Here is a 13,084-nt window from a genome sequence, read left to right as displayed (position 1 = left end):
CGCTCAGACCTCTGCAGGAAACATAGCGCTTAATTTTGATAGATATGCATGAACAGGAGCAAAGAATAGGGCTGTTTCCCCCCCAGGCCTGAAACTGGTGGTGCAATGGAGATAGATGAAGTTGGTCAGTCTGTAGACTGCTGGTTGGGGAGATCCAGTGGATTGCGTGAGCTGATACTAGAGCTTCACTCAGGGACCTGGAAGATGGAAGTCCAGTTTGGATAAAACAGGTTGCGTGAACCTGTCCATGATGAGCAAGCATGAAATGACAGTGGAGAGGAAAAACTCCCCATTGGGGAGAAACCTCTGGGAGAACCAGGCTCAACATGGTGGTCCAGACGGGTTAAGATGAGACAGGGAATGCAGTAAAAGTCTGGGAGGAATGACACTCTGATGAAGCTTTAGCTACGAAGGTGGAGGATGGGTAGCCTGGGTGCTATTCCGAACTTAGTCCCGCCCACAAGGTTTGAGGTCGGGAAGTTCGGTCTGGCATTGCTCCATAGTAGCGCGAGTATCATCGCCCACCCTCTGGCGATCCAATCAAATTTTCAGGGCGGGCTTTATACGATGATGGACAGATGATCAACAGTAACGTAATCAACCATGTGACCAAAGCGTACTTGGGTGACAACAACAATGGCTGCCGCCGGAGAGTTGAGGTGTGTAGATTCTGCTATTAGGTCTGTTCTAGAAGATATCGACAGCAAATTAATTTTAAAAGAGGAACAGAGAAACGCGATCAAGGTTCATCTTCTTCTAGGCGTGCAACTGCACGCTTTGATTTTTGTTGACAACAACTATGCGTCGGTTAACATACGTCACGCACTCCGTTGCTCTTATTGGTTGTAGGTCCATCCAATTGAGTGCAGAGGCATTTCTTTTCCTGGTTCGTTCAAAACACGCCCCATAATCACAGCTCTATGGAGCAGTATCAGACTCATATTCTGACTAGAATTGAGTAGGACTATGTCAGGCTAGAGGATGGGCTGGAGGTGGGATGAAATGGTGTCATCTGAATTAAGTCAGAGCGCGTCAAGTAAATTCACCAAAGGCTGCCTGACTGTACACAAATAATGAAATATCACAATTATAACCAAACTCTTTACCTCTAGAGAGCAGTAGTACAGTAGATCGCCACTAGAAGGCGAGGAACCGTGCTAGTGTGGTGTGTAAATGGTCGTAAAGAACCAAGCTCTGCACGGTTAACTAGTCCAAACTCAGCACAGTAAATAGATCAAATTAAATATGATTATATAAATGTAATTAAAAAAGAAGGACAACAAAATAAAATACTATTTCAAACTTAGCCCAATGGTGAGCTGTTCTGTTTTCAGAGGATGCTGAGGGTCCCCCATATGCTCCTTTAGGCCTCCTTAGTGCCTGCAGGCACCACATTGGTGACCTCTGCTTTTGGCTAATAAACAGTATTCATGTGACTCCTACCTGTATGGTTCCTGTCAGAGGCCAGTTTAGCTATCCTACCGACACCTTGCTGTATGGTCCAGAGGCCTGCCTGATGTTGTTGCTGCTGGAACAGAGTCCCACTTCATGCCAATTCAAGACCGAAGGCGCATCGCTGAGCAAATGGATGGAAGTTCAGGGTCAGTTTTTGCCTAGTTAAGACAGGCTAGGGCTGAAACAGTTAATCAGATTAAAGATATTTTTCTTATTAGTGTTCAAATAATTTGGAAATCAATTTAAATAGTGAGCTTCTCAGTGGAGCAGTGGGTAGCACTGCTGCCTTGCAGCAAGAAGGTTCTGGGTTTGGTTCTTGGCTCCGGGTCTTTCTGCATGGAGTTTGCATGTTCTCCCTGAGCATGTGTGGGTTCTCTCCGGGTACTCCGGATTCCTCCCACAGTCCAAAAACATGACTGTTAGGTTAATTAGCTTCTTTAATTCCTCCTTAGGTGTGAGTGTGTGCGTGAATGGTTGTTTGTCTCTGTGTTGCCCTGCAATGGACTGGCGAGCTTTTCAGGGTGTACCCCGCCACTCGCCCATTGACTGCTGGAGATAGGCACCAGCACCCCTTGCGACCCCACTTGGGATTAAGCGTGTTAGAAAATGGATGGATTTAAATAGTTACTTAGAGTAAAATATGTCATTTGATAAAATGATAACCTACGTATACCAGTAATTCAGACAAAACTAGAAAAAATTAGAAAATTCAAGCACACAAGTTTGGATTTTTTTAACCTCATGAACCTCACTCCTATGCTATCCTTGGTACCACGACAATCATGAAAAAGGCAAATTTAATAAGTGAAAAGGAGCACAGATAAACATGAACAATTTGATTTTGTCATCAGTTTGTGTATGTTTTCAAATAAAAACAGCTTTACTCCTGTAACCTCTGCAGACCCCAATACTAAATGTTATTTATTCAGGCAGCAGTTTGTTTCTTTAAAACTAAGACAAATTATTCAAAGGGAAATCAAGGACACCTCAGCCTTACCCCTAAACAGAGCACTCTGGCTTTTGCAGATGTTTTATTTTCCAGCAAATTCTTCTGGAACAAAGTTTTCTGTTTTTCATCAATAATAGTGTTTTGTTTTTTTGTAAGTAGAGGCCAGCTGGAAGGTTATGCAATCCCCTCAAGAAGAAAGCTTCACATAACAAAACACTAACAGAAAGTAAATATGTTTCAGTAACAATATTTAGAATAGAGTTTAAACCAATGAAATCTGCTCATTAATCCTTTTAATTATAACCTGTTTTAGTGTTATATTTGTTTCATTTCCAGCATCATCCTCTAAACATTAGACAGACATTAGACAGACTTGAGAGATACCCCTCACTCACCGGCTTTGACAATTAGAGATATTTTTTCCCCCAAATGAAGCATTCACTGCAGGAAAGAATTTTTTCTGCATTACATGGTGGGACGAAAGCCTGAGGTCGACCACCTGCAGACTAAGCTGTGGCCCAGAAGCAGATGTTCATACTGTAACCAGTGTCTGTGGTGCCCTTTGCAGATGTGAATGAGTGCCAGGACCCCTCGTACTGTAAGAATGGGAGGTGTGAGAACACGCCCGGCTCCTTTCACTGTTTTTGTGACCCTCCCCTCACCTTCAGCGCGGCGCTGAAGCAGTGCGTCTATGACGGTGGGTAGAACTAGCTTGCCTGACCGCTCAATCCTACACTCATGTTTTTCATTGCAATTACTCCACAGTTCTGTCCTGTTTTCAGTCCTGTTACTAATTTTATGAAAGGATTTTTGTAGCTTTTAACAACAACAAAAAAACATCTTAATTTTTGCACATTGAATGAGTAGATTTTTTTGTGAGAAACTAATTACATTCACTGCTGGTTAGAAGTTTATTTGCACTCATCATTGGCATCAATGTCGTATTTTTAGCCCTTAATGTGCCTTTAAACTGTTCCTTTTTTTCAAGGCTGAGAGATGATTCAACACACATTTTTTATGATTCTTATGTATCAGGATTTTCCAAAAGTTCTGTCTAATTTCAACCGCCTAATGCAGGGCTGTTCGAGTCAGGTCCTCCAGGTCGTGTCTCCTGTATCTATTAGACGCGTCTCTGCCTCAACACACCTCCTTAGCATGCAGTTAAGTTCTGCAGGGTCCTGCTAATTAAGGGATTATTTGACTCAGGTGTGTTAAAGCAGAGACTAACTTAAAGCTCAGCAAAAACCTAAAGCTAAGTGAAGATGTCTTAAAATAACTGATTTGCTCTTTTTGTAGAGCTGGTAATTAAGATGATCTAACTATGGAAAGAGTTTTTGGCCCTTAAAATGGGATATTAAGATATTATATACTTAAAATAAGATAATGTAGTTGTTGTTGTTGTTTTTTTCGTATTGTAGACATAAATTATCCTATTCAAATAGCATATTGTCTTACTAGCTCAGAGCATTGAAAATACACTTATTTTAATAAAAAAATTACTTGTTTAAGTTTCAATTCTTGTAGCAACAACGCTCCAAAAACAGATCTAAAAGTGAGTACGAATTTCCTAAAACACATGTATTTGCCCTTAACTCGAGCAGCTAATTTGATGTTCTGACAATAGAATGAGTATTGTTGCTTTTAAAATTAAAACAATTAGATATTTGCACCTAAAATAATTAATAATAAATAATAATAATAATGCAGTTGTTTTATTTTAAACATAAAGTAAATGATCCCGTTCCAGTGGTAAATTGTCTCATTCACCTGCTCAGATTATGAGAAAATGCATTTACTTTGTGATAAAATGATCAAATCAATATTTCTAGAGAAGACAGCAAACCTGGAGGACTGGAAGTGTAGAAACCTTTCTAAGGAGAATGCTAAAAGTTGTAACCGTCAGCCCCTCAGCATGATGCTGCTACCACCATGCTTAGCAACTACTGACTCTGTGACTTCTGCAGCTAGATAACGTTTCCTTATGTGCAGCTTTGAATTTGAGTCATGCTTTACAGGAATGTATTTTGTGGCCTTGGTTTCATTTTTAGCTTCCAGTTTGTGATCAAACTGAGCCCTGATTGCTTCTCACTATTCTCTTATAAAGCTGAGCTGGTTTACACTGGAAAAACAATCTAGAAATATGTATAAAATTCCTAAATTAAGTGTATTTACTTTAATTTAAGTAGGTAAATGAGATAGTTTGCCAATGGAATGAGTATTTTTTATTCTTAAGATAAAATAATTAGATAATATTCACTTGGAATAAGACAATGCAATTGTGTTTTCTTATTTTATGTGTAAATAGTCTTGTTCCATTGGCAAAATGTATATTTTACCTCCTTAATCCAAAAACAAATGCACTTATTCTAAGAAAAAATGACTTATCTAGATTTTGAATTTTTCCAGTGTGAAATATGACACTGTTCTGTGTTTAAACAGGACACTGTCGCCAGCACTTATAAAAATGTTTTTTAGTGAGGTAAAACAGTCAAACAAAACATTTTTGGAAAAACATTGTTCTGGCTTAAAAGCCAGAACCAAGGCAGGAAGCCAAAGTACTTCCATTTATTTCTTCCACTCCTGCCTAAAAGAGTGGTAAAAGATCCAGCAACAAAGTATTTTTATAATGGCTGAATAATCCAAAATACATTCAAATATATAAATCCAGTTATTATATATTATATAAATCCATTCTATTATTGACCGCTCTCTTATCACTCCTTTGATAAACAAAATGGTCTAAATAAATATTTCAGTCCAACATTTTATCTAAGCTCTGTTTCGATGATAAGTGCATTTAAACATTTGACCTACTCGAAAAAATTTTAATAGTTTTTTTGTTTTGTTTTTTGTTGGGGGTTTTTTTTACCAGTAAAACGCTTTTTACTTTGAAGGAAGTCCTTATTGTTATATATCACTGATATCACTGTTTAAATTTATTCATTTAACATAGTTTAACAAGAAAATCAATTGAAATTAGCTTTTCTTTTTTATGGCAGACTCTGCAAGGAATACTCTGTTACTTCCTGGTTTAATATTTCTAACAGATGCTGCTGGTTTTTTTTTTTCCTAATGAGTCAAAATAGCTTTTTAATGTGACACCATACAGTATAAACTGCAGGCAGTCTAACACAAGCCGAACATAGTGCACAAGCTCTTACAGTAGTCAGTTTAATTATTAATGTTTTTAAATAAGATTTTGAATTAATTTTTTGGTTTGCATGTAGTAATCGCACAGAAAAAATATTAAGAACTAATCCTGGTTGCAATCACAGAGTAGCTATAGCGGTGTGTGATATGCATGAGCATTAAAGGATGTGTTGATCTGGTTTTAGACAAAGGTGGGAGGCACTAACTAACAGTATCCACCAAAGGAAAGGGGGAAAAAAACTGTGGCTGCTCTGTTTACAAATTGATAAATAAAAACCTGTGATTTTAGGAGTGTTTTTTAGATATTATGATTGAATACTTTGATAGCTTAAGATTGATAATTTTTCTTTTTACTACTAATTTTGGTATGATTTAAATGAATAATAGGTGTATTGGCTGAGAATCTTAATTTCTTTCCCTTTAATTCTGTTGAATTGATTTGAGTTAATCTGTTTTACTCAGTTAATTATTATTTTTTAACGTTTAGGGAATCTATGTCACATGCAGTAAAGCTGTTGAATATACTGGTGATATTTATAATAATATGGACTAATTTGTTAGTTGTTGCTGTTGACTGGATGTTCCTGTGACCATGTAAAGCATGAACAGATACTTAATAAAAGCTGATTTTTTCGTTTTTTGCACACAGCACCCTCCATTCTTACTTCCCCATAAACATTTGTCAAAATGTTTTAATCTTTATTACAGTAGATTTATTTCCAACAGATAAAAATTTTGAAAACTCTAATTTGAATTGTAATCAATGAGGGGGAAAAACTGAGAGATAAAAAAAAAATGTTCAGAAAAAAAGGTAATTGAATTTGGTTTTAACAATTATCATTTTTAGATTGCTCACAGTGACTAGGAGCTTTTGATGATCTATCCCTGACACAACAGAGAGGCCCTTATTTACTAAGATCTCTTCAAAATGGAAAAAATCAAGATAACAAGAAACCAATTATCACAGATACGTGGCGATCGGTTTGAAAATTAACTGCAGTAATTCTTTTTTTTTTATTGATATTTTTCTTGATTTGAGGAGGAAGGTAAAAAAAAATACATTAAGTTGATTTAAGTTTAAAATAGGAAAAAGACAACTGCATAATCTTATTTCATGCATATCATTTCCAATTATCTTATTTTTAAGTTAAACATACTCATGTCATTGGCAGATCATCTTATTTACCTACTTAAATTAATTGCAAATATGCTTATTTTAAGAACTCAATACTTTTTTATTTGGTTTTGCAGAGAAGATACATGAAAATACTGATGAGCCAAAAATTATAAATTTTTTGTAATAATAAAACGCCCACGCTGAAACTCATTTATTAGAATACCTTAAAGCAGGAAAAAATATATACTAGTTAAAATGTATTAAAGTAAAAGGCTGTTAAGAATCATTTTAAATGATTATTGAAATTCGTCAGAACTTGTGATATTGATGGATTATTTTAGGTCCCTCTTCTCCATCACTACTGGCATCAGATGAACACTTGTTTTTTTGTGTGGAATTCAAACTCCCACAGTTCTTGTGAAGTTTTTGTTTTATGTTTCATTTTGGGAAGAACTAATTCTTTTTTTACGTTTCTCTGGGAATTCACCTATTTCTTTGTGTAGAATTTGTTGATGGCGTCTATGGAGGAGATTTCTGCCAAAAACAAAGAGCAATAATTTTAATCTGAAAGCACGATTTATTTTACTTGCACTCAAAACCTGCAATGCTCACATTCAAAACTTCTGCTTTCTCTCAAATCTATTCTCTTCTCCATCAAATGTTTCTTCTCTCATTTCTGATGCTTCTCTCATAGATATTTTCTCCTCACGTTTAAACCAGCCTCTGCTCAAGTCAGAGATACGCTCACAAACCGTTTTCTCTGATTGCGGATTTTTTTCGCTTTCTCTCAGACTGGAGTCAGATTGTCTCCTAGCAACATTTCCAGCCAATAGAAATGCCTCAGAAAGCTGAGTTTGCCTTTTACTGCTTAGTGGTAATAAAATATATAAATGCTTTTCTTTATAAATTCTAATAAAACAAGAAGCTGAAAAAAACACAAACAATTTGTGAAAAAAAAAATTATAAGGGGTGATTTCAAAATCACCTATGAAAAAAAAAACGGTTTTACCTATGAGGTCATATATTTGATTTGCATATCAAACACAATTGGGTTAGAAGAAAACATTCGAAAAGCAATTTTATTATCAAGAGGCAGATAAACGGGTAAAGAAGCATAAACTCTCGGAGGCAGTCATTCTATTGGCAGGAAATGTTGCTAGGCAACGATCCAACTCCAGTCTGAGAGAGGGCGAAAAACTCATAAGCAGAGAAAACGCGTTTGTGAGCTTATCTCTGATTCGAGAAGAGACTGGTTTTAACGAGAGGGGGAAATATCTGTGCAAGAAGGATCAGATCTTAGAGCAGAAACAAAGATTTGACTGAGAATAGAATAGATTTGACAGAAAGCAGAAGTTTTGAATGCGAGCATTGCAAATTTTGAATGCAAGTAGTAAATCCTGGTCTCAGATTGAAAATCTTGGTTCTTGGCTTTCAGCACGAAAGATCCTCCATAAGCATCCAGTCGTATTTATCCCATAGATGGTGACAGATTTCTTGGTCTTGTTGCACCAATCCCGATCAAAATGCAAAGCAGTGCATTCAGAGTTCTCAGATTATTGCTGTAATTCAAGCCTTTATTAACCACGTGTTTTGAAATTAGCACATCTAGGTGATATTTTTGAAGAATAAGACAGGGCCCAAGTTTAGCTAATGTTTTCCTGGACTATTAATCATAAATTATTCCTGAAGTGAAACCATCTAACACTAAATAAAACAAATTGTATCTCTCCATTATTTTAAACTAGATCGTACTGCGGCCCACAGAGACGTGTGTTTTGAGCGGGTGGACGAGGGGCTCATCTGCAGCCGGCCCGTTGCCTCAGTGACTTACTCAGAGTGCTGTTGTCACTATGGTCGCGGCTGGGGGCCGGAGTGTAACACCTGCCCTCCCAGGAGTTCAGGCGAGTTTCCTGCAGTATCTGTAACCTTCCCTGCTTCCCACCAGCTCACCTTTCATCCGAATGATTAAACGTCTTCTTCTTTTCTCCTGTTTAGAAATGTTCAGCGTTCTCTGTAAGATGCATCTTGAGACTGACTCTGAAGGGGATCAGGACGTTCAGGCAGCTTTCACAAACTACAACCCAGGTGAAATCACCTTCTAGTCCTTGTGGCTTTGCTATTTTGCCATCTATGATGTCATATTCACTCCATTCACTGTATTTTCTCCTTTTCACTAAAAGGGGACAGTTCAGAGGAAGATTCAGACGAATGCAGCTGTAAAAATGGCCGGTGTGTCCGCTCCTACCTGTCCACAATGTGTCAGTGTAACCCAGGGTTTAGGCTAGACCACTCCCGTGGCCGCTGTATAGGTGTGTACTTATACAAAAGGCAAAATGTACATGTGGACATTGTCATAAAGCATTATATCCCTTATTCCATGTTATAGACACAAAGAAAAATACTGCTAAGCTAATGTTTTTCTTTAATGAAAGGAAAGTGGTTTTATATATAAATTTATTTATAAATAAATTTATTTATATATATAAATAAATAAAAAAACAGCATGCATCATAGCTCTGCTGGTATGTTTGCAATCGTTGATCCTCCACCTCAGTCTCAAGTCTTTTGCAGCCTCTATCACATTCAAAAATCTTTACTTCAGCTCGCATTAAAAAAATTAAAAGAATAAAGATCACTTAAGCTTTAAAATAATTAAAAAATTATTACCTCTTGAAGCTCATCAAGAGAATGCCAAGAGTGCGCAAAGCAGTAATCAAAGCAAAAGGTGGCTACTTTGAAGAACCTAGAATATAAGACATTTTTTCAGTTGTTTCACACTTTTTTTTTGGTTAAGTATAGAATTTCACATGTGTTAATTAATTTTTGATGCCTTCAGCGTGAATCTAAAATGTTCATAGTCATGAAAATAAAGAAAACTCTTTGAATGAGAAGGTGTGTCCAAAGTTTTGGTCTGTATTGTATGTATCATTTTTTTAATATACAAAAAATAAATAGGAAAATTCACACTTAAGTAAGAATAGGAATAATCTCACAACAATATAATTTAAGTTTAATTAAAAAGCTTGGTAAAGTTGAACTACTCCAGAAAGTCCATAGTTATCTTAAATTGGATAAATGCATTCTACAAAAGTTAAAAAAAACAATCCAAAAAACTTTCAAAGTTGGAAGACGTCTCACATCCACCCAGGAAGGTTTTTCAATTCAAAATGTCAGAAATAGCGTTGAGTTCTAAGCTTTATAGAGTAGCCCAAACAAAGCCTTGTTTTGGGTAGAAGTAGCTACTGGTGAACACATGATAGTGGTAGCATCAGGTGTTACGTAACCACAAGTCCAACTTTTCTAAAAACATGCAGAAATTGAAATCTAAGTAAAGCGATGGTTCATTACCAAAATGGGTAGGGTGGGCAGGGTGGAGCCAGGGTTTTTTTCACTGGGGCTCAAAAAGGAATTGAAAAGGATAATTAAATAGGGAAATGGTTCAATATTTCATATAATACGAGGGCCAAAGAGCCACTTGTTGACCTGAAGCTGCAGGATTCAGGCCCCTAATCCAGCAGAAGAAAAATGATCCAATTTCAATATGAAGCTAAATGTACAACACTTTAACTTTTAAATCCTTACTGCAGAAAAAACTGTAAATCTAAAAAATAAAATTGTTCTAAAAAAACAATTAGTTGTTGGTTTAGCCCAAATCATCCTAAGAAACTAATACAGCAACATGCTTACAGTCTAGGGGCAATAACAGAAGCTAAGGCCAGTTTTAAAGGGACGGAGGCTCCTGTTAAATCATCCATCAGATTATTTACTTTTGATTTACTTTTGAATAAATAGAAAAAAGCAACTCATTATGTTATTTCAGGTGCATAGTTTGTAGTTTGCACAAATATGTTTGTGCATATTACAATAATATGTTTTAATAAATCTATTTTCAACTAATATATATTTTGCATCTTGCCTATTGCCCGTAGACAGCTGGCTCGCAATCCCAGCTGGGATAATAAGCATGACAGAAAATGGATGAATAGATGGATATTTTGCACATTAAGAAAACATGTTTTAAGAAATGTTTTACTAATTTTTAGATCAAAATTTGAAGTGTACAAGGCTGTTCTTCTTATCACTAAATAACCCTTTTGGGGGGTTCACAGCTTATTCCAGATTAAATTACATTTTGGTGGATTATTTTTTTGATTCACTGCTGCTTACTATTCCTAGTTCTGTTTCACAGCTTTTCCTGATGCTGGTTTTTGTTTTCCAGACATTGACGAATGTGCAGATCCGGGTCTGCGCACCAGCCTCTGCAAGAACGCTCACTGCAAGAACACCCCCGGCTCCTACAGGTGCATCTGCAAACATGGCTTTATGCCCTCACGCCGGCAAAACGTGTGTGTGCGTCGCAGAACTCAGTAAAGATCCAGAAGACATGCCGTGGTGCTCCTCTCTGTCCTGGTGTGGCTGCGCTGAACGCCTGAAGAAAAACAGAGCTTCGCTGTGGGAGAAAAATTCTATGCAAATCTGGAATGTCCAAAACTCTCTTTCCCCCACCGGTTCATTTTTGAAAAATATCACATCACATTAGGATGATCTTTGTTTATTGTTTTGTAAGTATTGTTTTCTAAACTGTTTTTTCGTTTGATATTAAAGTGTATATTTTTGTGTTTTCTGTTTATTGATTACCCCACTCCATCAAATTGATCAGTTTTAATTCAAATTTGAGTTCCACTTTTTTTATTAAAGAAAACAATCTCAAAGATCTATGGTATTACTGTTAGTTGTTTTTTTGTTTGTTTTTTACAATTCCTTTTAAACCCAAATCCTGTCATGTTTAATAGTAAACAACATCTGAAGTGTATTTTTTACAGTAATTATTACACATTGTTTAAATTGTGTTTTGTACAGTTTGTTCTGTGGAATGACCCCTTTGCTTCTCTGTTTGTTTGTTGATGCAAAGTTTAAAAAAGAAATTGTAGCAGTTTGTTATTGTTTGACAAGTGCACCAAAGTGGACTTTGTGGAAGAGGTGAGCTTGATGCACAATACAGTGGGAATATGGTGGGAAATAATTGCCTAATGTATCTTCTAATGGGGAAAGCCAGGAAAGCTGTTATATTTGCTGAATAAAACTGTTAGCCAAACAAGCTGTTGGGAGAAGACAAATTTGATTAAAAAAATACCCTGGAAAATAGTGTTTCTATCTCTTTGTGTGTTTTGTTTTTGTGCAGTGTTTAAAGTTGAAGTAAAATAAGTATTTTTAGAGTTTCGTGAAGAATGGGGCCATCTTGTGGCTTGTTTGTGTTATTACACTTCCTACATCTCACCCAATGAAGTTGATAATGTTTTGGACTTTGTGGTTAAAATCAACTGAAATATCTGAAGTTATGTGTAACAGAAAATGTGCTTCTAAAACATGTGTTTAATCAAGTCTGATTCATCCAAATCTTTGATTTCTCTCTCCCTGATGACCTCAGGGAACCAAAAATAACTTTCAAAATGCTTCTGTTTAACTTTTTAAAATTTCAGGAACTGCTGGTCCATCCATCCATCCATTTATCCACCCCTCCATCCACCCATCCATCCATTTATCCATCTTTCCGTCCATCCACCCATCCATCCATCCATCCATCCATTTATCCATTCATCCATCCATCCAACCACTCATCCATCCATCCATTTATCCATCCATCCATTTATCCAGACGTCCGTCTGTCCACCCATCCATCTATCCATTTATCCGTCCACCCATTCTTCTATCCATTTATCTATCCGTCCGTCCATCCACCCATCCATCCATCCATTTATCCATCAAACAATCCATCCATTTATACATCCATCCATCCATGTTTTTACTTTCTTTTGACACACATTTCACACCTTTTTTTTAATTCTTTGTGGAAACTCTGTGCTTGGTTATTCCTGTTTCACTGTTTCGCGATCGAATCACCCGAAATAACACGGGGAGCAACATCTAAGTGGCAATTAACTGTTTTTTTCTCTGGGTTTGTTTTCTCTTCTAGTTTTTAATTTGCATTATTGACTCTATCCAACTGAGGGGCTTACAGTCAAAAAAGCCAAGACGATACCAACAGAATGTAAAAGCAAACATTGAAGCAATCCAGAGATGATTGAGCTGACAGCAAACAGCTGACACAGGATCTGCCTCTGAGTGACAGATCTTTCTGGAATCAAACATGACCAGAAGGAGCAAACAGAATAATTTCCGCATAGCATGACGGAGCAATATATTCAGTCAGTTTTGTTAAATTTAATGAAAACATTAAGGAATGCTCAAGAAAATTAGTTCACAACCAACAACATTTAAAGTAAAGCTTTAATGTGAACTGACTGTAATATATTAGCTCATCAAGTAACTTAATAGTTCTGGTATAATTTCTAGACATATAAACCTATCCATTAAAAAGTAACAAAATTTATATTTATTATTATATTACAACA

General features: G+C 36.4%; 1 protein-coding gene across 2 annotated transcripts in view; it reads left to right on the top strand.

Moving 5' to 3' along the window:
- ltbp3 (latent transforming growth factor beta binding protein 3) overlaps positions 1 to 11,819 on the top strand; it is a 74,568-nt gene extending 62,749 nt beyond the window's left edge. Inside the window, exons 25-29 of one of the 2 annotated variants that reach the window (XM_015382877.1) lie at positions 2,973 to 3,101; positions 8,417 to 8,572; positions 8,667 to 8,756; positions 8,852 to 8,980; positions 10,891 to 11,819. In XM_015382877.1, coding sequence (XP_015238363.1) covers positions 2,973 to 3,101; positions 8,417 to 8,572; positions 8,667 to 8,756; positions 8,852 to 8,980; positions 10,891 to 11,042 — 656 coding nt within the window. In that variant the 3' untranslated portion in view covers positions 11,043 to 11,819. The remainder of the gene's footprint in view (positions 1 to 2,972; positions 3,102 to 8,416; positions 8,573 to 8,666; positions 8,757 to 8,851; positions 8,981 to 10,890) is intronic. The other variant, XM_015382878.1, reaches the window with a different exon arrangement.
- The last annotated feature ends 1,265 nt before the right edge of the window (positions 11,820 to 13,084 follow it).

This window comes from Cyprinodon variegatus, unplaced genomic scaffold (genome assembly GCF_000732505.1).
Source record: "Cyprinodon variegatus isolate N-32 unplaced genomic scaffold, C_variegatus-1.0 Scaffold268, whole genome shotgun sequence".
Taxonomy (NCBI): domain Eukaryota; kingdom Metazoa; phylum Chordata; class Actinopteri; order Cyprinodontiformes; family Cyprinodontidae; genus Cyprinodon; species Cyprinodon variegatus.
The sequence above is the reverse complement of the archived record's forward strand: the minus strand, read 5'-3'. Positions and strand labels throughout refer to the sequence as shown.